General features: G+C 40.8%; 1 protein-coding gene across 1 annotated transcript in view; it reads right to left on the reverse strand.

The window, feature by feature from the left end:
* The window catches only part of gtf3c2 (general transcription factor IIIC, polypeptide 2, beta), a 35,995-nt gene extending 18,649 nt beyond the window's left edge, over positions 1–17,346 (reverse strand). The window contains exons 1-11 of the mRNA XM_008289677.1: positions 17,079–17,346; positions 16,318–16,427; positions 14,244–14,823; positions 13,903–14,030; positions 13,547–13,752; positions 12,525–12,610; positions 11,288–11,365; positions 10,064–10,165; positions 9,405–9,632; positions 8,601–8,712; positions 8,394–8,511 (exon numbers count right to left, since the gene is read on the reverse strand). Coding sequence (XP_008287899.1) covers positions 8,394–8,511; positions 8,601–8,712; positions 9,405–9,632; positions 10,064–10,165; positions 11,288–11,365; positions 12,525–12,610; positions 13,547–13,752; positions 13,903–14,030; positions 14,244–14,823; positions 16,318–16,342 — 1,663 coding nt within the window. The 5' untranslated portion in view covers positions 16,343–16,427; positions 17,079–17,346. The remainder of the gene's footprint in view (positions 1–8,393; positions 8,512–8,600; positions 8,713–9,404; positions 9,633–10,063; positions 10,166–11,287; positions 11,366–12,524; positions 12,611–13,546; positions 13,753–13,902; positions 14,031–14,243; positions 14,824–16,317; positions 16,428–17,078) is intronic.
* Positions 17,347–21,386: the final 4,040 nt, after the last annotated feature.

Below are 21,386 nucleotides of genomic sequence, written 5' to 3' on the forward strand. Positions count from 1 at the left end.
CATATTCTGTCTTTATTTGAACTTCTCTAGATTTCTGTCTACTGCAAGCTTAACAAGCTCATAGCTAAAACCCTAATAATATGCTGACATTTAGCATGCCATCATCTCAGACAGCAAAAAGCACAGCTGCTGTGGCCTTTATGAATCACAAGTTCTAGTTTACAGCGTGTGGTCAAGCATGCAGCAATGACTAGATGCTAGAGGGGAGCACGTAAGCTTGCATGATACTAATAAAGCATGAAAGTTGCTTGCTTTTAGAATGTTAGCCTGCTAGTATTAACCCTAAAGTAGCAAAATCAATATCATTGATTTAACCTAAAGTGTGAACAAGTAGGAAATATAACCTATGTGCTCGATGAAGTGTCAAAGGGTCATGAAAATATCCATCATGCGACTGTATGCCTCCACCAACCACTCAAGTTACAGTTTCCATCAAAGACTCCTGCCCCGACTTGACTTTAGATCTTTTGGATATAAAATTTCATCACAAAATTTGTCATGACTAGTGTATGAATTGTTTAATTACGAAGAGACATCGCCTTCCCAATAATGGGACGGAAGACAAGACAATATAATGTGTCCTGACTTTGCCATCACCAGGAAATGAATCAAACTTTATCAATTCAGTGCTTATGAGAAGCCGTCCAAATGATGGAATACGACGTGTTGGACAGATCAGAGGACGAACCGACATTGCCAACCTAAGTACGCCTCTGATGCGTTTACAAAATGACTGGATGCTCGGCACCACTTTGGCAGTAATTCTGCTGCGCGCGTCTCGACTATCACCGTTGAGTTTAATAGATGTAAAATCCAATAACAAAAAAAAGGTGTCGGACTGTTCCGGATCATTAGTTTTCTCTCCTCCTCCAGTTTAGATTACTGAGAGTCGAGATCAATAGTGTCCTCTTCAGTCTTCTGCACCCTCCATCAACTCACCTCGGCCTCAGAAAAACACACACTAGTGCTTTTATATAAGCCTCTTGAGTTGTACATCAAGCCTTGCTCTTCTAGCTCTGCTGAAAGACCTGATGTGACCTCCACGCATGCTGTCAGCGGAATATGTCGACTCATGTTATCCGACATGGCTCTACAACTCGGACTTGGGTTTAACAGAAGCCTAAGATGGCTTAAAAGTGAACGTAGACACTACATTACTGACAGATTTTCCGCTTTTTCTGTGCTTTTCTTAACTGTGAATACACTTGCATTTACAAGAGACACTGGATTTGTTATTCCACTCTTCCTTCATCTTACCTTGACAAAACTTGGCACCTACATTCCACATGGCACCAATTACAACAGTGTGGTTGGTAATTTGTAGGCTCAACCCATCAGGATGCACGGATGAGGAGTGGGCTTGAAAGGTTTGGTTGGGTCACATCCTTCTTACTCTTAACGTCTATATTATCCTTCTTTTAAACTTGTACTTAAGCAGGTTTTGATGTGTTATTTGTGGACGTCGCCTTCGTTTACTGAGGTAACATCATGTTTTCTGTGATGAAACTTGAAAAACTTGTAGAATGGGGTTTTATCTGATCTGTTTTATCTAATCCTGATAAAGTAGGGGTGGGAGATAAATGCTGGCAATATCTACTGCCCATAGACACTTCATCAACAGCAATAAGAAAATACTTTGGTAGTTTTAATGACACATTTTGTAATCTCCACAGTTCTGCAAGAGTCAATACGCACCACTCTATGGACATCCACGTGTAGTCCACAACTACAAGGACAGCAGTGTGTACTTGGAGATTATATTGACACTACTGGGAACGTATAGAAAATTTGATCAAATTGATTAAATGCAAACTGCTATGAAAGCACATAAATAAAAAAAAATTTGGTTGTATGAACAAAACCCCGAGGATGCTTCCTCCCTGGCTCATAAAGAGTCTATTGTAGCCTTGTAGCCCCCTTGCCCTCCATCACTCTCCCATTGGCTTCAGTGCCAATTTCCTCGGCCTCTGACTGTCTCCATCTATACATGCAGACCTCCCCTGCTGTGGACTAGTGGTTGATGGGCTTCACAGTCAAAACACTTCTGACCCTCACGTCCCCAAACATCTCTTTATAAGCGATGCATTCCTGATGGCTCACTGCAGGGACAGGCAGACTTGATGTGTTGTTCAAGGGCTGGTGCCGGGCCCCCATCCAGGCCAGTCACTTTGAACGCTCACGTCAGCAAAGTGAAGTTGCTTCACGATGGTCGTCCTCTGTGTACCTACAGATTTTAACTTACTTTCTTTTATTAATGTGTATTTAGGAGGAATAACTTCTTTATCATTATTTATTTTACGTGTATATTTGTGTGTTTATCATTGTTGTGTTAACATTAATGATATTGTCTACCTTGATCGTAGAAGTAGGGTAGTTAAATTCTAAAACCTATTGCTTCTGTTTTTGAGAATACAGGTCAATAAAAATTAATTGATAATGATGAATATTAACCAAAATTAAATATTTCATCATTAGAAATTTCTCACCTGCATAGCTCAGCCCTAAGATGATGAATTCTTGTGCACAAAGCTTCAATCTAACTGATGCCTATGATGAGTCAGCACTGTATATTTATTTTTAAGTTTTTTGTTTAAGTGCCTATAAATTAACAATATTAAAGTCTATCTACACCAAACCTCCTGTAGTCCAGTTTTCAACCATGAACCCATCTTATCATGTAAAAGCCGACCCTTTAAACCATAACCGGAAATAATATTAACACTAAACCCCTAAACTAAGGACTAATACCAGACCGATGCTTCCAATGAATAAAACCAGAATGCTCCCACCTACTTCTCCCCCCAATCCTAACTAAGTGCTTGGTGATTGACAGAGTAGGGATACAAGAACTGTCAGCTACTAGACCTAAAATTCATAGCTTCCAACACTAACAACTGGCTCGGTGATGCATCTTCTTTGTCATTTCAATTATAGATCCTTGTCTGATGGAGAACGCCGCTGTAAATTATGTGAGTTCACTACGCTGTCTCACATTCTCCCTTTTGTCTTTTTTTTTTTTTTCCTCCCTTCCTTCCAACCTCCTCCGCCCTCCATTTCTTGGGCTTTAACGGCCCGCTCTTCTCATTCACTTGCTCATTCATTCTGGTGACTGGATGGACAAAAGCCATTTATAATTATCTGTGGCTAACAGCGCTGGGCTGGTGGAGGGAGAAAGGGAAAGACACACACACACACACACACACACACACACACACACTGTTTAACGCCATCCAAGCCAATTTCACCTTTAACCCTATCAGCTGATACCGAAACTCGCAGAAATTATATCCAGCTATGGTCACGTAAGATAGCTAATCTTCATTCAATTAGTGCTCATCACGTCAGGCCGAGAGGCGCCGTGAAGAAATTCACTGGTCATTTCTCACACCGTTACAGGTACCTTTCTCCATCCCTCCCCTGCTGCTCTAGGGCCAGTTCAAAATAAATGTAACCCTCTGAAATACAGTCGATGAAAGGTATTTTTCTACCTGCAAAATAAGCTTTGGGGGCAACAGCTCAAAATCACACATGCCAGGAGAGTTGTTGGTTGAAAGCCTGCAGAAGTTTTTCACATCTTACTGGAAATCATATGATTAAGTTGCATGCATTACTTTGAAATGCTTCAGGTTTGTGTCTGCTGCAGTCACTCTCTGATTACAGACAACTGTCTATCTGATGTAATGGTCACTGAAAGATAACAGAGCACATGTAAAAGTTCATGTACAAATTTTGTCTTTGATCTTTAGGAGTTGCAGTGAAGTAAATGTGGTGGCGGACAAGAGTGGGGGTGAAATGTCCGTCTTGAACTTTACATTTGGGGCATGTCGTTGTAGAATACGCAGTACAAAGACTGATGGGTAGAATAATAGGAGTGCAAGTTTAACCCTATTCAGGACTTTCATGTTTCCATACGTAGAAGGTCTTTCGGGGTCCATTAGACACCAAGAAAGAATGTGTGCAAAATATTTGTTGTTATTCATTATAGACTTTTAATGTTTGATACATTTTCTGATAAGTTGACATATTTTGGGTTCCAAATGCATGACAAATGTCCCTCTTTTTATATAAAAAAAAAATCTTCAAAAAAAAAAAACAAACAAAAAAAAAACAACCCAATACCTGTCACCTAAACCAAATGGCCTGGGGTCCAGAAGACCCCGAAAGTCCTGAATAGGGTTAACCCAACAATCTTTAGCTGTAAGCCCTTAAGCACCTCTGCATGCACCCTGGGGTCAAATCCGTCTGCACTCAAACCACCGGGAGTGCGTTGTTTTAGGTGGAGGTCTTGGGTGTTGGTTGTTTTCTGATTGCGAATCCATCTCACATGAGCGACCACCAGCATCCGCAAGACGCAGCCTCCACCAGAGGAGGTGTTTGGATACAGATGGAGGGGACGAGGGGCCCAGGTAGAAACAGACTAGTGTTTCTCAGAAAGCCTGCATGAGTGATGGAGAGGCTCTATCATGTATAGATAAGACAGGCTGTTTATGAGCCAGAGAGGGAGCATGATTGGTTTGTTCACACGACTGAAATCTGTGTTTTCATTATGTTCCTTCATGGTGGTTTGCATCTATTGCATTTAAGAGAAACAATCAATCAGTTATTTTTTTCTCTGATCAGAGGCTGGGATTATTGTGACCAGCATGACCAACTACAACTTTGTGATCACCAGTTTTGAAAAAGCAGATGTCACCTGATCAAATCAAAGAAGACCAACCAGACCATCATAATGCTCCAATATGGAATAAAGGCAGCAGCGTGTGAAGAGATAATGATGTATTTGTCTATTATTCCTGCCGTCGGATGCTTTAATATCATCAGCTGGCATTTATAGATACTATTTCCACAGATGATTGTAGGATCTGTGTGTGGAAACACATTCAACATCCCAACATATATTCAGCAGCTTCACCCAGATGTACTGATCACCCGAACTAGATATCAAAGCAGCACAGACGGAACATTTTGCCATTTACATTTCTTCAGCTACTGAAAAACAGAGAAAGGCAGCGTTACTTGGTGCAATTTTTAAAGCTGAGATGCTGACTTAAATTTTTAATTTAGGTGCATTGCTGGATTGTTGTCTTTTTGTTATTGACAGTATGCAGAAGTTAAGTTATAGTAAGAATTAGGGCTAATTAAAAACTTGTGATGTTTTTTCTTTTTTTGAAAATAAATGGGGAAAAAAGGGATGCTTCTTTTTTAATCTGCTATGGAATGCTGACACCTAAACCAAGGTACATGCTGAACTGTTTTGTGTAGAAATACTATATAGGGTTGTTTTTTTGTTCGTGCAATATTCATCATTGAATTTATTGCTTCATTTTAGCATGTTAGCACTTTCTAGTATCTAGAGTGACCTCATGAGAATGGCTAAAATGATAATGATAATGATATGGTGGTTTTGGCCTTTTTAGTATTAAGATAAAGACACAATCAGTAGCATCCCCTTCACGGCATTCTGGCCATTGTATCTGGTGAAAATGGTGGTGCTAGAGGGAAGGTCAGGGGTCTTCACAACCATTAGGAGAGTCCCATCAGACTACAATCTAGACACTATCACCTTCTGTCAAGATGGACCCACTGGTCGACCTCAGAAGCTGCAGGCTCTGGTGCTAACAGGGTAAATGGTGGATATCTTATAAACCGACCCAGAGAACATGTTTAAATTAGACCACCATCACCAAAAACAAACAAAAAAAGATAAATACATGTTTGTCCTTTTTCTCAAAATGTGGAGTAGCCTTTGAGATAACATTAAGACATTCATGTTGAGAGAAAAAAAAGACTGACACCCAATTGTTTAACATTTTAGAGAGGTGTTATAGGTGCATGGGGGTAACTTGGACTCATGACCTGTGACTACAACCATGGCCGAAAACTCAGTGTTAGTCCTACGTTTGTCAGGGCAGTTATCTCTGTGTTTTGGTGCAGTTATCTTCACATGTGAGCTTTCTGCAACCTTTCTATCCAATAACTATAACCTGTGGTTGGAAGCAGGGGGCTGATGTAGCAGGAGTAGCTCTTTGGAAACTGGACCCAATGATCCATGGCCACAAAATAAAATGGAAACCAGAGGCCATGAAGCACTGGGTGGAAAAGGTAAAAGAATAGAAATGTCAGGTTCTATACAGCTTTTTATGTCCACATTCAGGCACTAGAAATTTTTCTTGATTATAAAACCAAGCCATGTGTAATGTAGTGGAGTCTGATGTCAACCAGAATTTCACTTTAATATTAAGATATGATTGACTGTGCATGAGCTCCTCTATAGTGGTGCCCTTAAATGAGAGTAAAGGCATCGCTTTCTAGGGGGAGGCACAGAATTATAGGTGAATAACTGAGGTTCTGTCATGGCCAATAGATAAATGCTACCTCGGGTAAGAAAATGTTTAAGAATATATTGCATTGTGTCTCCTATACGTTGAAAAAAATGCAGCGCAAGAGCATTCTTCACCCCCCAAAAAAAAAGTAATTACAGGCCGCCAAACACAAATATCACTCAACGCTCATGTTACACCGTGCTCAAGAGGACATGCCCCATAAGACAAGGCTTAATGGGATGGAAGACGCTTGTGTCGACCGTGATACAATGTAAGCGTGCAAGCATTTATTTTGAAAGCTGAAATGGTGCGATCTTACACTGGTGTTATGTTAAATCAGATTAGCCCGTAGCGCTGGGCACACGCAGACAGATAAACACACACACACACACACACACACATGTAGACATAACTGGGCTTCTGTGTATGATGGATGTGGCAGATAAGTTCGCCATTAATCTCATTCATATAGCCTTCTATCAGCAGAGCCCCAGAGGCGGCTGACGCAGTGATCTGAATGGACTGGACCACAGGCTCCACCATCCATAATGTCAGCATATACTCACACTCCAGGAGAGCGTTATGTGTGTGTGTGTGTGTGTGTGTGTGTGTGTGTGTGTGTGTGTGTGTGCACGTGCATTCTCTGCTGCCGTTGTTAAAGCCGCGTGAAATAGTTTTATAGACCCTCGAGCTCTGAATATGCACACACACAAGTGGAGAGAGGGTCTTCATGGATACTGTCCATAAGATCTGGTCGAGTTAATGAGGTCCGTGTCTGATGTGATGGATAAGCTGCTGTTTGATTGATCACATGCTTACTGATGAGTTCAGTCTGCTGTGTACGAACGCCTGTAACATAATCATTATAATGAGTAAAACTATTCATCAATTATTTAATCAACAGGAAATTAATTAGCTAACTAGTTTGATAATTACTTGTCATTTTTTTCTGTCAGAAGTGGCATCTGCTTAGCTTCTCTGTAGTGAGGATTTAAAGTTTTTTTCTGTCGTAAATAGAGAATTCTAAAGTTTTCGACTTGTGGTCAGGCATATAAAGCTATTCAAAGAGGCCATACTGGGTTTTAAGAGGTTCTGTAGGGTTCTGCAGAAAGCATTGTGGGGGGTTTAGGTAGCAATGGGTGTCATGACAGAGACTTCTGTGGCGTTTAATGGCCTCCAGCCAGAGCTCATGCAATAAAGATCAGCCAACGTTACCTGGCACGGCAGTCTCACAGCCGAGTGGCAAATGGATCTGAGCTTTTTAATGGCAGGTGTTATATCCATGGTTAAAAGTGGCATCATCAGCATACAAAAACATGCTACTGTACTTGACCTTTTTCAATGATTAGTCGATTGTTGACTGATGAAGTGGCCGACTATTAATTAAGAATGTAATCTGAAATTTACAATCCGATACTTTTCCACAAATTCTTCAGCAATGTCATCATGTGAGAACTTCTGACTTCTTTTACCTCCATAATATTACCAGCCCAGCTTTCAGATGTTTTCATTTGTTAACAACCAACAGTTAATACAGGTATTACTGAAACTGTATATTAAAGTTGGCCCTTAACGATTTCAAACCTGTAAGTTCCTGATTTTTTTTAATGCATCTTTTGCTGTTGCTTCTAAGCGAGTCTGCCGCCTGCTGGAAGCTCCTGTTTATATTTTTTGTTGTGTTTTATAAATCGAGTACGGAAAAGAGAAAAGCTGATGTCAAAATCAGCAGCTGGGTGTTCTTTAGGAGGATGTAAACAAATCCAGGGTGAAGCCGTATTTACTACAGTGCTGAAACGATCCTAAAACCAACAGTGATGCAATGCTTGTTGCAGTCCTGAGTCCTCACAGGCAACAGCAGAAAACTGGTATTCAACAGAGTGACTTGAGGCTTTAGTGAGCCAACACTGCCCTCTGGTGAACACAGAACACAACTCACTGTATCGGGGTCTGGTCAGGGTTGTGTACTGATTTAGAACTTTGTGTATCTTACTGTAACTGAGTGGTTGTAATTACTGCAAACCAATCTGAAGGGAAAAGCTAGTAAGTCATGACTAATGATTACAGTCCTACCTGAGTTAGCTAGCTTCTCACCGGAGTGCAGAGCATCTGGGTGGGGCAGGCTGTAAATGGTGACCACGCAGTTGGAGGTGGCTACAGCCAGAAGACCCAGTCTGGGCAGGAAAGGAGCCTAAAAGGAGACAGCATCAATCCTAAATGTCAGATTCAGCTACAGGCCATAACACTTCATGCTGCACTTCTTTCTTAAAAACACTGTACCTTTCTGACACAGTTGGGAAGCTCCCAACCTCCTGCAGGACACCACTTTATATATCTTATGAAGCCATTGTCCACGGCCAAACCGTAGGCCAGGGCTGGCTGGCAGTCTGGGCTGCAGGGACAGGAGTGGAGGAAGAGGACAACAATGAAGAAGATCAATATATAAAAAAGCTAAAGGTCGCTCCGGTGGTAGAGCAGGTTTCTCCTCAAAATATAGGGCTGGCCAGTCTCCAGTGCTTTGACATGCCCAAGTGTCCTTGGACAAAACAGTAAGGCCCAAATTGTTTCTGATGGCAGACAAACACATGGCATGGCAACTCTGCTGCCACTGGTGTGTGGAAACGATGGAAAGTGCTTTATAGACCTAATGAAGGTTAAAAGGTGCTGTATAAGTGGAGACCATTTAACAATTAAATTAAAATAAATAAAAGTCTTTCAAGCTCTGGAAAAATCAAATCCACAGCACTGCAAAATGTAGGAGTCAAACTGAAGAGCCAATTCACGGAAAACCAGTCATGACTATTTTGATGAGTAATAATTCTTTTCAATTATTTATTTATGATAAATGCCAAAAAAAATCATTGATTCAGTGTTAGATGTGATTGTTTGCTGCTTTGTTGTGTAAATATTTAAGCTTTTTGTTTTTGATAGCCAATCTGATATTTTTCACTGAGAACCACTGAAAATAATCTTTCAGATCATAGTCAGCTTCCAACATCCTTTCTGAATTGCCCCTAGGGGATAAATAAAGTTATTTGAATTGAATTCATCTGGGGTGCCCCACCGTGCACATTTCATCTGTACCTGCTGTTGTACTCCAGTTTGCCCACGTCCCACAGCTGAACAAGTCCAGAACCTGGCCCAGTCTTGTTAGCGTAGTGCAGGTCATCCATCCCTCGATGGCAGACCAGCGCCATGTACTGGGTGGCAATAGCACCATCAGGTGTCGGACACCACTCCAGGGCCCAGACTGGTCCGCCGGTATACAGCCACATGTCCCAGCGTTCTGGGTGAGGAGGCAGTGCCTCGAACCTGTCAGTGACACACCACAGAAATAAAAGAAAATTCCAGCAATCGAAGAAAAATGCAGAAAAAAACACAAACATTGCAACACATGTTTACTTTATTTCTTCCCCACTACAAACCAACAAAAATAATTATCTGGATCATGCATACACCAGGTTTTTCAGGAGAAAAAAGATATCACACTGATGATATAGAGGTCTTAAAAAGTCATGTATCAAATATGATGCACTTGGCGTTACATGGATAAACACTGACATGTGAAAAACAAGAACACAGAAGTAACAAATGAAGAAGCAACATCTAACTTCATGTAAGACTTGGTGTAGTTATTATGTGTGTACTAAAGGAGATACCTGATGCTGAACTACATTTATCCAGCTTTGAATCCAGATGAAAATATGAATAAGAATCTTCATCTAGATGCTCATCAGTCTCACCTGCTGAGTCTTTGTAGAGGCGTGTCCTCCTCCATCAGACCTTCTCTGGACACTCTGAAAGGAGCCGAGCGAACCTCCTGAGGCAGGTATGTTTCCAAGTCACTGCAATAACACACAAATACACAAAGATAATGAACTTGTTTTTGATACATATCTCACCAAACATGTACAGCAGATGCTTCCATGATGTCTAAAACCACGTCTCGTCTCCAACTCCTGCGTCTGCTGGCAGATCTCTGCACATAACCCAGAATGCTGCTGTCTGCCTGCACAAGTAGTCCTACACTGCTTCTCTTGTCCATTTACTACATTTGACTTCCTGTTGTCACTCACGTCCATTTCAAAAGCCTGGTGCTGGTTATCTGGTCAGGTAAGGGAACTGATTATTTTTCGAACCTTCGATGTCGGATCTTCCTATAATTGTCCCAACTAATTCTCCCACTAATAGGAAGCTGGGTTTAGACAGCCGTCAGACGGGTTAGTTTCACCCTATTGATGACGTGTTGTTGCAATAGCGACGTCCTGCCTCCAAGCTGCCTCGATGACCTGTCAGTGAAACCTTCTCATCTCTCTGAGAATCTTGTGGTTGCAACTCAGCTAAGCTAAGCTAAGTTACTGCTAAACCCAGACAGCAGAGTCGTTGCCTTTCATCTGCTCCAGACTAGAAACATCTCAGACTGTCTCAAAAATCCATGCTAATGCTAATTAATCATCTCTAAGTATATTAATTGTACGGAATGTACCTTTAGCAAGTTTTGGAAATGGCATATGCTTCCAGTTTTGCGCTCTTGTTCCTGCATAGTTTGAAAGCGTCTACTGTTAATGTAATGTAAAACAAGAAAACAATATTAACAATCAGCTGTTTTACCAACACAACTGATCTCCAGCTGGCGAGATATGAAAACCATCTGGCAACTCAGAGCGCCCGAAAGACAAACTAGATGCTTTTAGTTTAATTTCTTGATACACAAAAATTGGCAGTTTTGAAACATAATCAGAGCGTATTCAGTATAGTTTACTGTGCTGAGAACTTTTATTGGATAAGCGTTTTTTAAAAAAAAAAGCAAAGTTACTCATTAGGTTTATTTATGCAGCAGCTTTTGTGAAGCAGAGAGTTGGAAAGTATTTGATGGTAAAACTAAAAAAACTTCATTTTTGCTACTATGAGCCCATTAAAAGACGTGGATTAACTCAGTAATTACAAACAGAGGTCAAACCAGCTACCTTTGTGCTACAGGATCCCAGTCGCTGGTGGAGGGGACCCACTCTGGGAACACCCAGCTGCTGCAGTGCTCTTCCCGGCTGGAAACACACATGAGCACACGGCTAAAAATAACAAGCAGTTTAGTAAACAAGCAGGTGTTTGTCAGTGGCTTGTTTTCCCAGAGTTGTTTTGGACCTATTTGTGTTTGTAAAATGATATTATGAATGACTCAGCATTTTTACATGATGTCTGTGTTAGAAGAGAAAAAAAAAAGGACAAACTAAAAGTGAATTCTTTCTGATGCAGATGTTTGAAATATGACAGTTATTGCAGATGTCCAGCGGGAGGACAACGATACTTGCTGGTTGTGCTGGCAATTATTATTCTTAGTAGTGAATGTGTGACTTTTAAAGCAGACGTGCGTCGCCTCTGTTGTCAGTTCTTAAAAGTCTGACTATGGGGGTATTATTGTAGTGAAAATATGTGTAAACATGTATGGAGAGTTGTGTGTCTCAATCTGTGTGTCCGTAGTGAGATTTGTCAATGCGTACAAAGATATTAATCAATGAAAAGTCACTAGTATCTGGCTGCAGGTGCTGGAAATACAGACAAGTTACAAGTGAAGCGGACCTCATTTGGTTTTTTCAGGGATTTTTGCTTCACTTCTGCCGTGAGAGATTTGTGTCTGTAACTTCAGGGTTTCTTTGCCCTGTGCTCAGACTCACAGGCTCGTTCATCTCATCTCTGTACCTCAGTAGTTATGCCGCCTGCAAGCCATCAGGTGGCGCTGTCCCCCAAAGTCTTTAAGGGCACGCGACACTGTGGTAGAATATTCTCTTTAAGGATAACAGATATTAAGTCTCATAATCTGGCAGTCAAGTCTAAAAATACAGATATGTAACACAGAGGAGGATGAAGCATGGCGGCACAGAAACCTTCAAGTTACAAATACAAATCTGTCACGGTAGAAGTGTAGCAAAAGTCACGCTCAAAAAGACAACCCACTGTGAGGCCCGCTTGACTTAAAACTGGTGATTTCCAGCACTTGTAACTTAGATTTTTCATCTATTCATATCTTTGCTTGCATTGACAAACTCTTTCACACATTTACAAATCTCACTACGGAGACACATTTTAAGATACAGACACACAACCCTCCATACACATTTACAAATACTTTGGCTACAATAACACTCCCAAACTGAGGCGACTTAAAGCAAACACAACCAGAGGACGGGAGCGAATGCAACTACTTACAATTTCTTGGTGGCCTCGATGGATTCCCAGGCAGGTTTCATGATGGTGATGCTGAGTCCGTTCAGAGGTTTAGGATACGGGCACAACTGCAGGAGAAAAAAGTTTTTGCCATTATGCACTTCTTTGTTTCCTCTCAGTCTGCTACATTAATTCTGCACATGTCGAATTTTCTCTTAAAAGATGCTTCACTTACAGTTAAACAATAGTGGTTAATGCTTTGCTTTAGACCACCTGTAATTCCAGTTATGAAGCTCCTTGCTTGTGATAATTTTGTAGATGAATTGATGCAATTTTTATCTAAACTTTCCATTATAATCCAACAAAATGTGTTTACTGATGTCAGAAGAAGTTCCTCCGTATAACAACATTAAGGGAGTGAGTAACCAATAGGAATGATCGCTAATCCATCCATCATCTGTACACCGCTTAATCCTCACTAGGGTCATGGGGGGCTGGAATCTATCCCAGCTGACTCAGGGTGAAGGCAGGGGACACCCTGGACAGGTCACCAGTCTATCACAGGGCTACACTTAGAGACAGACAACCAAGCACACTCACATTCACACCTACGGACAATTTAGAATCACCAATTAACCTCAACATGTTTTTGGACTGTGTGGGAGGAAGCCAGAGAACCCGGAGAGAACCCACGCTGCACGGAGAGAACATGCAAACTCCACGCAGAAAGATCCCGGTGTCCTAACCACGGCCTTCTCGCTGCGAGGCAACGATGCTAACCACCGAGTCATCTTGCAGCCCAATCGCTAATCCAAATATACGATACTCAGAAGAGAGAGGAGAAAAATCTACCATTCAGTGTCAATTTAGCATCCAAATCCATCTTAAATGCTCCATAAAAAGCATCATCTTCTGAAAGTCTGACAATCTGTTTAATAAGACTGATCAATTATAACGGAACTCCTCGAATAACAACTTGAATCTCACAGAACCAACCCACTGACTCACAGGGGGCACTACGATTAAAAAAATACAGTAAAGATTAGAAAAAAAAACACACTAACATTGTTCTTGTTGGAATTAAACACCACTTGACTTCTTCCAAGTGTCCTCGAGTCGAAGTCTGAGTCTAAGTCTGACTCCTCTGCTTCTTCATCTTCATCTTCATCCTCCATCTCTTTAGCCTCCTCGTCTTCTTCAACACCTGGAACAAAGTCTTCATCCTCTGCAGCATCACTGTCATGATGTTTCCTCTTCCTACCTCTACGCACTGCAGGAAAATGAAGCGTAACTAATGTCAGGATACACACAGATAAACCCTTCAATATCGGTGATGTAATTTAACATTGCATTTAAGTACAGCATAACCAGAAGTACACTGATGCGCTGACAGTAAGAGGCAGCAGGATTTCTATTGTACCTTTGTTTCCTTGGGAACTTTTCTGTTCTTTGCTGGTGTCTTCACTGTTGGCACATGGCTGGGAGTCGGGCTCATCGCTGGGGTGACCAAGCACCTCTTTTGCCAAAATCTGCAGGTACTTCAGCGCCCTGGAAGATTTTGTTCACAATATTTGAATAATAAATTCTGAGATTGCTATTTTCGATGTTTTAAAGAACATTTGCAGTTTTGAGGATGTGTTAAGCTGCTGTCTGTTACTAGATAAATTATGCTCCCGCAGTTAAAAACGTCCATCATTATACATGCAGGACTAATGTTGTAGATCAGTAGTTGCTGTAAACATCAGACTTCCTGTAACTCACGCTTTGGCAGCTCCTCTCCTGCGTCGGCCGCCTGATTCGGGCTCCTCGGCTTCACCTGGAGGCTGGCCTGTGTTGTTCTCACTCGGTGGATCTTCAACCGGTTCCACTTTCTGTATCGGCTGCTTCCTGACATATTTCCTCTTTGGTTTCGGCGTCCCATTTTCCTGCTGCACGGCATCTTGAACTACAACCTCCACAGACGGCAGGTTCCCATCGGTGAGGGGAGATTTTCTGGCAGGAGTTTTTTTTTTACCAGTCCTTCCAGCCGGTGTTTTCCTCGCTCTAACTGTTTTTTTAGGTGTCTCTACCACAGACTCTTCATCTACCTCTGGAGGTGTTTTGTCCGTTGCTTCTTTTGCCTCATCTGCAGTCCGTCGTGCGGCAGATTTAGGTCTTCCCCTCTTTGCTGGTGTCTTTTGAGGAGCTGCTCCTTCTCTTCCCAAACTCTTTCTAGGCAGTTTTTGTTGTACACTCGGTGTGTCATCAGTTTCATAATCTAAATATTTGGGATTCTTCTTCCGTTGTCGTCCTTTTGAGCTGGGTGTTAAATCCCTACTTTGCTCTGACGGCTTCTCTTGCTCTGCAAGGACAGTGATATCATTATTCCACATGTGTACATGACATAGTACAATTAAAATCCAAAAAGCACTGAATGAACCATTAAGAGGACACAGAGCTGAACCAAAAAGGAACATGTGTACAACTATGTTTTCATCTATCCCACGGTTACATCCCAACAAATGCTGCCTTCACAGCCCCTTACAAAAAGAATGCATTCAGCAAAATGTATAATGTTGTAATATATAGAATGGCAGATGTTGTGGGAAATGAAGGGAAATAGGCACAAATTAGAATGTAATGCTCTTGAATTAGTCATTTGTGCAAATGAAATAATTTACATCCTTGAATTACTTACTTTGATCACACAATTTGACCCAACATAATGTTATTTTTTTAAGTATTCCTAAATATGTTTTAGGTAAGTCAGAAAATCAACACATATTTACATCTCCTCAGCCCCTCTCTATTCATTACTCACATATCTCCACCCAAAATAAAAAACAGCACATCAAATCTGAGCGCCTTCCAAGATTAGAATAATCATCGCTTGACAACATCTTTAGGACACAGTAGCAAAAGCTCACCTACACGACTGAAACATCATCCACTGTAGCTCAACAAAGTGTAGAAGCCACAAAGCCTAATGAAGTAAAGTATCACGACCACATTCCTAAAACAGTCCTTCATGTAAAACTTAAAATGTACAAATATGTATAAACAGCAAAATTCACTTTTGCACATTTGCCATAAACTCTTCCCTGTCAGTGTTTCACAATTTTTTTGGACGTTTATGTGTTTACGGTTGAGCTGATTACCTCCTAGTGTATCAATGTACTGCTGCACAAAATAATGTTCCAGCTTCAACACGTCGATGTGGACATGCGTACTAGTCACAGGAAGTGTAAAATGAAGCAAGGCAAATGACCTCAAATGCATCATGCTGCAACCTTCATGCTGCTTGATAAAACTTTTGGACACGCTAGAATTATCTTTTTTTTTTTTTAAACTTTACAATACAAGGAGTTATTTGACATGCAGCTCCAAGTGTGCACGGGTAAATGAGCAATAGACAGGAGAAAAAAAACAATCAAAAAGGAAGATCTACAGCAATGCATCATATTCTGTGAGATCGTCTTACAGCTAACCCAAGAGGCTTATTAAATAGTTTCTTTAGCTTCAGAGGTAGTAGAATTTTCACAATCTATAAAAGAACATCTCATCTAAAAAATTAGAGATGTATTTTCTAGATATTTTATTATTGTTATTATTATTACTTTGGACAGGAAGGGCATGAGAAAATGCCATCTGAAAAGTAAGCAGTAACTAAAACAATCTCACAAATGCAGTAAAGAGTACATCATGTGTCAAGTAGTGCATTAAAAGTATAACGTTGCAAGAAATGGAAATCCTCAAGTACAAGTACCTCAGATTTGTACCTAAGCGCAGTACTTGAGCAGTGTATGTAGTTATATTCCACTACTAAATGCAATAAATGAGAGAACAGCTGGCAGACCTTGTCCAGAGTCAATGGGATCCATCAGCTCTGGCTTTCTGCTGCTCTGGTTGTCTGGTTAGATGCCTCCTCATGTGTAGAGCGAGTTCCTCCTCACTCTGCTTCTGCTGCTGCACAGACAGAAACAGAAACTAAGACAGACATAGTATAATCTGCAAAGTGTATCCCTGCAGCCATACAGTGACTGCTCACATTGATCAGTAATGTTTCATCATACTACCTCAGTGTTGCTCCTTGGGCTGGGAGTGCCTGCCTCACAGTTGTCAACCACCATTCAACAGAATAACGAAAGACAATAAAACCATACGAGTCTGTGCTATATTTTACATTACGGCTTGCTAATAATTATTGCACAGTGAAGCGCGTTATACCGATATCACGTCGATATCCTGTCGTTTGACACAGCTACACCAAAGTCCATTCAAAAATGTGTCGGTTTTACGCTGTCTTCTCTATAGGCAAGTGTACATGGGTACCACATACAAAAAAAAACCTAAGATACTTCATGTTTTAAAGTCACTCATAAATTCGGCGCATGTTACAAAAACAAAACATACAAAGCATTAAGTTATTTAAGTAGGAAACTTCAGTAAGTCGCTTGTTATTGCAGTGAGTCACATAGTGTTTTAGCCACGCTACTGAGCTAACTCACACACAGCTAATGCTAACTGGCTAAAGTAGCCGTAGAGTGTGTCGCTAAAGCAACTGTAACGTGCTTAAAATCAGCCGGTAACCGACTACTACCACCGTTAAAAGCTCACCCGGTGTGGATCCACGGCTTCTTCCCCGGTGGCGAAGGCTGAAAGACCTCGTACCGAATACGGGAAGCTGGACTCCGGCCACCCGGGATCGAATCCCAAACTCCGCTACCGGCAGCTACGCGGTGGAGGATCACCGGAGCCGTAGAGAGCAAACCGACATGTAAATCCTGCCGGTATTCTTTCACGGAAGGCGAACTACAAACATCTCCCGCGTTGTTTCCTCTGGTTCAGGCAGCTGAAAGCCACATTTTGCTTACATCAGACCGCCATGTTCCTGCTGGCATCCCCGCGGTCCGCACTGCCCCCTACCAGCACACCGCGGAACTGCACCTAATAAAGTGTCCAGCAGCCGAGGGTTCAATCCTGACTGACTCCAGGGTCAGGAGGAGGCCAGCGTTTGATCACAGGGGCACAATAAAAAAACGACATCAATGATGTTAAAGCACTAAAAACTCTTATTCACTTCATACTGATATTAAACAAATGCTTATTTATGTATTTACAAAAAATACATCATCTGAAACAATGAGGTTATCGGGCCAGTGTTGACATGTGTAACCTAACAGGGACCATCCAGCAAAGGTTTCACACAACTGAGAGGTGTAACTTTGTAATTAAAGAGTTCATTTGCAAAAACAGATAACTCAGTTTTTGTAGATTTTCAGAAAACTTGTTTTTGTTGTTTGCTTGAGATAATATCAATCAAACTGAAGCTGAGTGGATCTGACTTAGTAGAAATGACATGAGAAAAATAGAGATAACTGAAGTTTGATTGACGTTGTCTCAGGTAGACGATGGAAAAGTGGGTTTTCTGAAGGTTTGTGAAGATGGAGTTGTCTTCTTTTGCAAATGAACTCTTCAGTTGTAACAATAATCATAATAACAATCAAATAAAATATAAAGTGTATATTATATATTACTAATACAATAGTACATATATATTTAACCCACAGCCACTGCTGCACCACTGACCCTGTTACATCTCATTTAACAAGTAACGTTAACCATCCATACTGAGCACGGGTGGATGCTGTTATTTACTTTACTCACCATTGGTCCTATAAAACAGTCCTACATTATGTGGAGGACCTCATGGAGATGGTGACGTCAACTAGTACGCTGATGTTCCAGTTGTACATTAACAACGAGTCCACGACCAAGTACGCAAGTCCGTATATGTCCAGGAGACAGCACCGAGAGCAAAGCCGGGCTACAGTTCGGGTGTGTTGCTCTAATTCATTGAATAGAACATAGAGCCACATTAGTTTCGGTTTTGGCGAGAATGCATGTCATTGTTATGAAGTGATCACTTTATTACTTAGTCAGCACAGGGGCCAGCTGGCCTCCTGTGGGCCCCTGTATAGAACTGCCACTGGTGTGGGCCCTATTCAAGTGGAAATCGTGAGAAAGTAGCATTTGGGTGCTACAAAGTCTGAAATATTGAAATGCATTACTGAGTTCTTTCACTGAAGAAGAAAAAAACCTGTTCAGTGGTCTCTAATGTTCCCCCACATGCTAGAAAACAAGACGGTGAATGTCCCTTAAAGATTCCCTGTATAGTGGCCCTCCTGCCTTTAACACTGTTCTGTTGTCTTTGGGTTAATGCAGCTGTAACTTGATCCACATAGTTCTTAGTGGAACAAATGTAATCAGATTAAAGCAAGTGTCTGAATCATCAAGGATGCTTTACTATATACACAGACATAGTGGTTTTACATGTAGCCCTGTCCAGCTGTATAACAAGCTGAACAACGTGTTATTTGTTTCAAAAGATGTATTTGTCATCCATTAGCTTTGCACATGTAGAGAAAGAGTGGCTTTGGGTTAACCTGTGATTACAGAAGAGACAGCAAGGTCATATGAATGGATCTGCAAAGTGCACCTGCAGGGACTTTCACATTCAAAGGTTAAATCCAAAGCTGCAGAACAGCACGAGGAGATGAGGGAGGCTATTAGAGAGATGCTCAGCTGAACTTCTGCCTCGGCATGTTAACAAGTCTTGAAAAAGGATCCTGTTGTGCAGGAGTTATGAAAGCTTTTATAATTTTTTAAGCTTTTATGATTTTTTTTTTTTAACACAAAAATGTTTTTTATGTTTCATCTTAATTGGGGATATGGCCTTTTTACCCAACATGCGTCACTGTTCTCTGTTAATGGGGCTCATCGAGGGTATCAGCTGCCTTCATAATCACAGTTTGAAGCCGTCGCTGCCTCTTCTAACATGTCACACATGCATCACATTCTGAATGAGATCTTCTGCACTGATCCTCCATCTTGCACTCATGCTCATCCCTCATATATGCAGTGTTTGTCCTATCATATGCATGTTATCACTTGTTGTGGTTTGTTTTGCTTCATCTCTAAAACACATCAACCTGAGCAGTTTAACAGGTCATATGAAATGAAAGATGTCTATAAACCGTTTAAAGTCCCTCTCTGATCATCCCTAAAAACCCATTTCAGTGTATCAAAGTTACGTATCTCCATGAAAACAGTCCCTTACTGTGTTAAAATGGCTTAGATCCAACTATACCTGCTGCTCCTTCAAGAATGTGCACATCTATGAAGTCCCTGCCTCTCTGCACACTCCCTCCTCTGCTACACGCTGCAGCTCGAGCACACCAGCTCGCCTGCAACTCTGCTCAGACGCTGTGTGACACAATGGAAAGTTGTAACAGTGAAATAATTCTGCAGAAAATGATCCTGAAGAAGAATCAAGACACAGAAAGCTCCATCCTGCATGTTGACAGAATTGGCCCACTAGGTTTGCTACATATCCCAAAAGTCTGCATCCATGTTTTTAAGACTGTTGTTGGCACACTGTAGATTCATGGTGGAAATGCTCAGCTGTGGTGTTGACTGCTTATTTTAAATGATGTGTCTTCCAGAGTATAAAAAAATACCACATAGACACCAGGTAAAGAAACTGGATTTTCATCAGAAGGGGTCAAACAAATTTTGTCAACTTAAAGGTTGTAACCAGTAGCTACAGTTGTCCTCAAATGTATTCGTACCCTTCCATTAAAGAAAAGGCAAAATTCACAATAGTCACTCAAATAACTAAAAACTGAGAAAAATAATAATAAATAAAAATTTGGTAAATTATAATTTAGTGAAATAAGACATTGCTTTTGAATTGTGGGTGAAAAGAATAATTTAACAAAAAGACAAACAAAACTTTCCCAGACAAATTAGGGCACTTTGCTGATGAGCAGAGGGCTAAAAACAAAGGGTTGTTCAACAAAATATTAGTTTATGGGTCATATCATGCTTGTTTTTTTTTTTTATATATATATTTCTGTTGAAGCACAATTGAAAAGTAATGTCATGTCAATTTAATAAGGACCTACAGTCTAGAAAATACAAAATATGAGCCAGACAGACACATGCATTAGTGAACATGTGGCCGTCCTCATGTCAATATTACTAAGACACAGACGGCAAAATGACCATGAATTAAACTTTTAATTATCTGCTGTTATAACACTGTTGGTACTATAAAATAGCAGCATATGAACTCTAAAAAAAAAAGAAGAAGAAAAAACAAGTGGTATCATATTAGATGTACAGATTTTTAATGTGGCCTTGGCTGACACAATCTTCACTCCAATAGAAATCATGTCTCACAAAGTTGTAAAATCAAGCGCTTCCTTTGTGGCACGAGGCTACTAACTGACTGGACCTCTGTTTAAATCTGGAAATGTATTACATTATCTGTACGGATGCTGATGGTGGGTCACAAGACATCAGAACAGCTTTTCATTGTTTTCATTAGAGCTCCTTTACTTCACCTTTTAATAACACCACTTCAGTTTCCAGCATTACATCGGCCACAACATGAAACCCGTCAAAGACAATCAGAATCAAATCGACGTCTTAACCAAGAGTTTACATTTTTACTAAGGACAGCTTCAAGACGACTTCAAGAATCAGGAACTCCAACCTGTAGAACTGGGAAGAAATATGTGATAACTGTCACGACTCCTCTCTATTGTTGAAACTGGACTTGCTGCTGGTCGTATTTGATATAATTCAGTAACACAACGCACCTGTTGTGGCTTTACAGCGCTTACAAAAATGGATGACAGAACTGCATTCGAGCATTTAAAAAAAACAAAAAAAACCCAACACATGCTACTGTGAGGAAGACAAATTGTGAACGCCTTGTTTTGTTATCGTGACAACATGTTTGAGTCGTACTTTTATATCTCATCAAATATGAATGACAAGAAAAGCACATTTGTGAAATAATGAAATTATTAGCGGCCCACTGGAATAGCACAGAGCCACTGCTGATGTTACCGACGG

The sequence above is a fragment of the Stegastes partitus genome, unplaced genomic scaffold, assembly GCF_000690725.1.
Source record: "Stegastes partitus isolate 25-593 unplaced genomic scaffold, Stegastes_partitus-1.0.2 Scaffold631, whole genome shotgun sequence".
NCBI classification, from domain to species: domain Eukaryota; kingdom Metazoa; phylum Chordata; class Actinopteri; family Pomacentridae; genus Stegastes; species Stegastes partitus.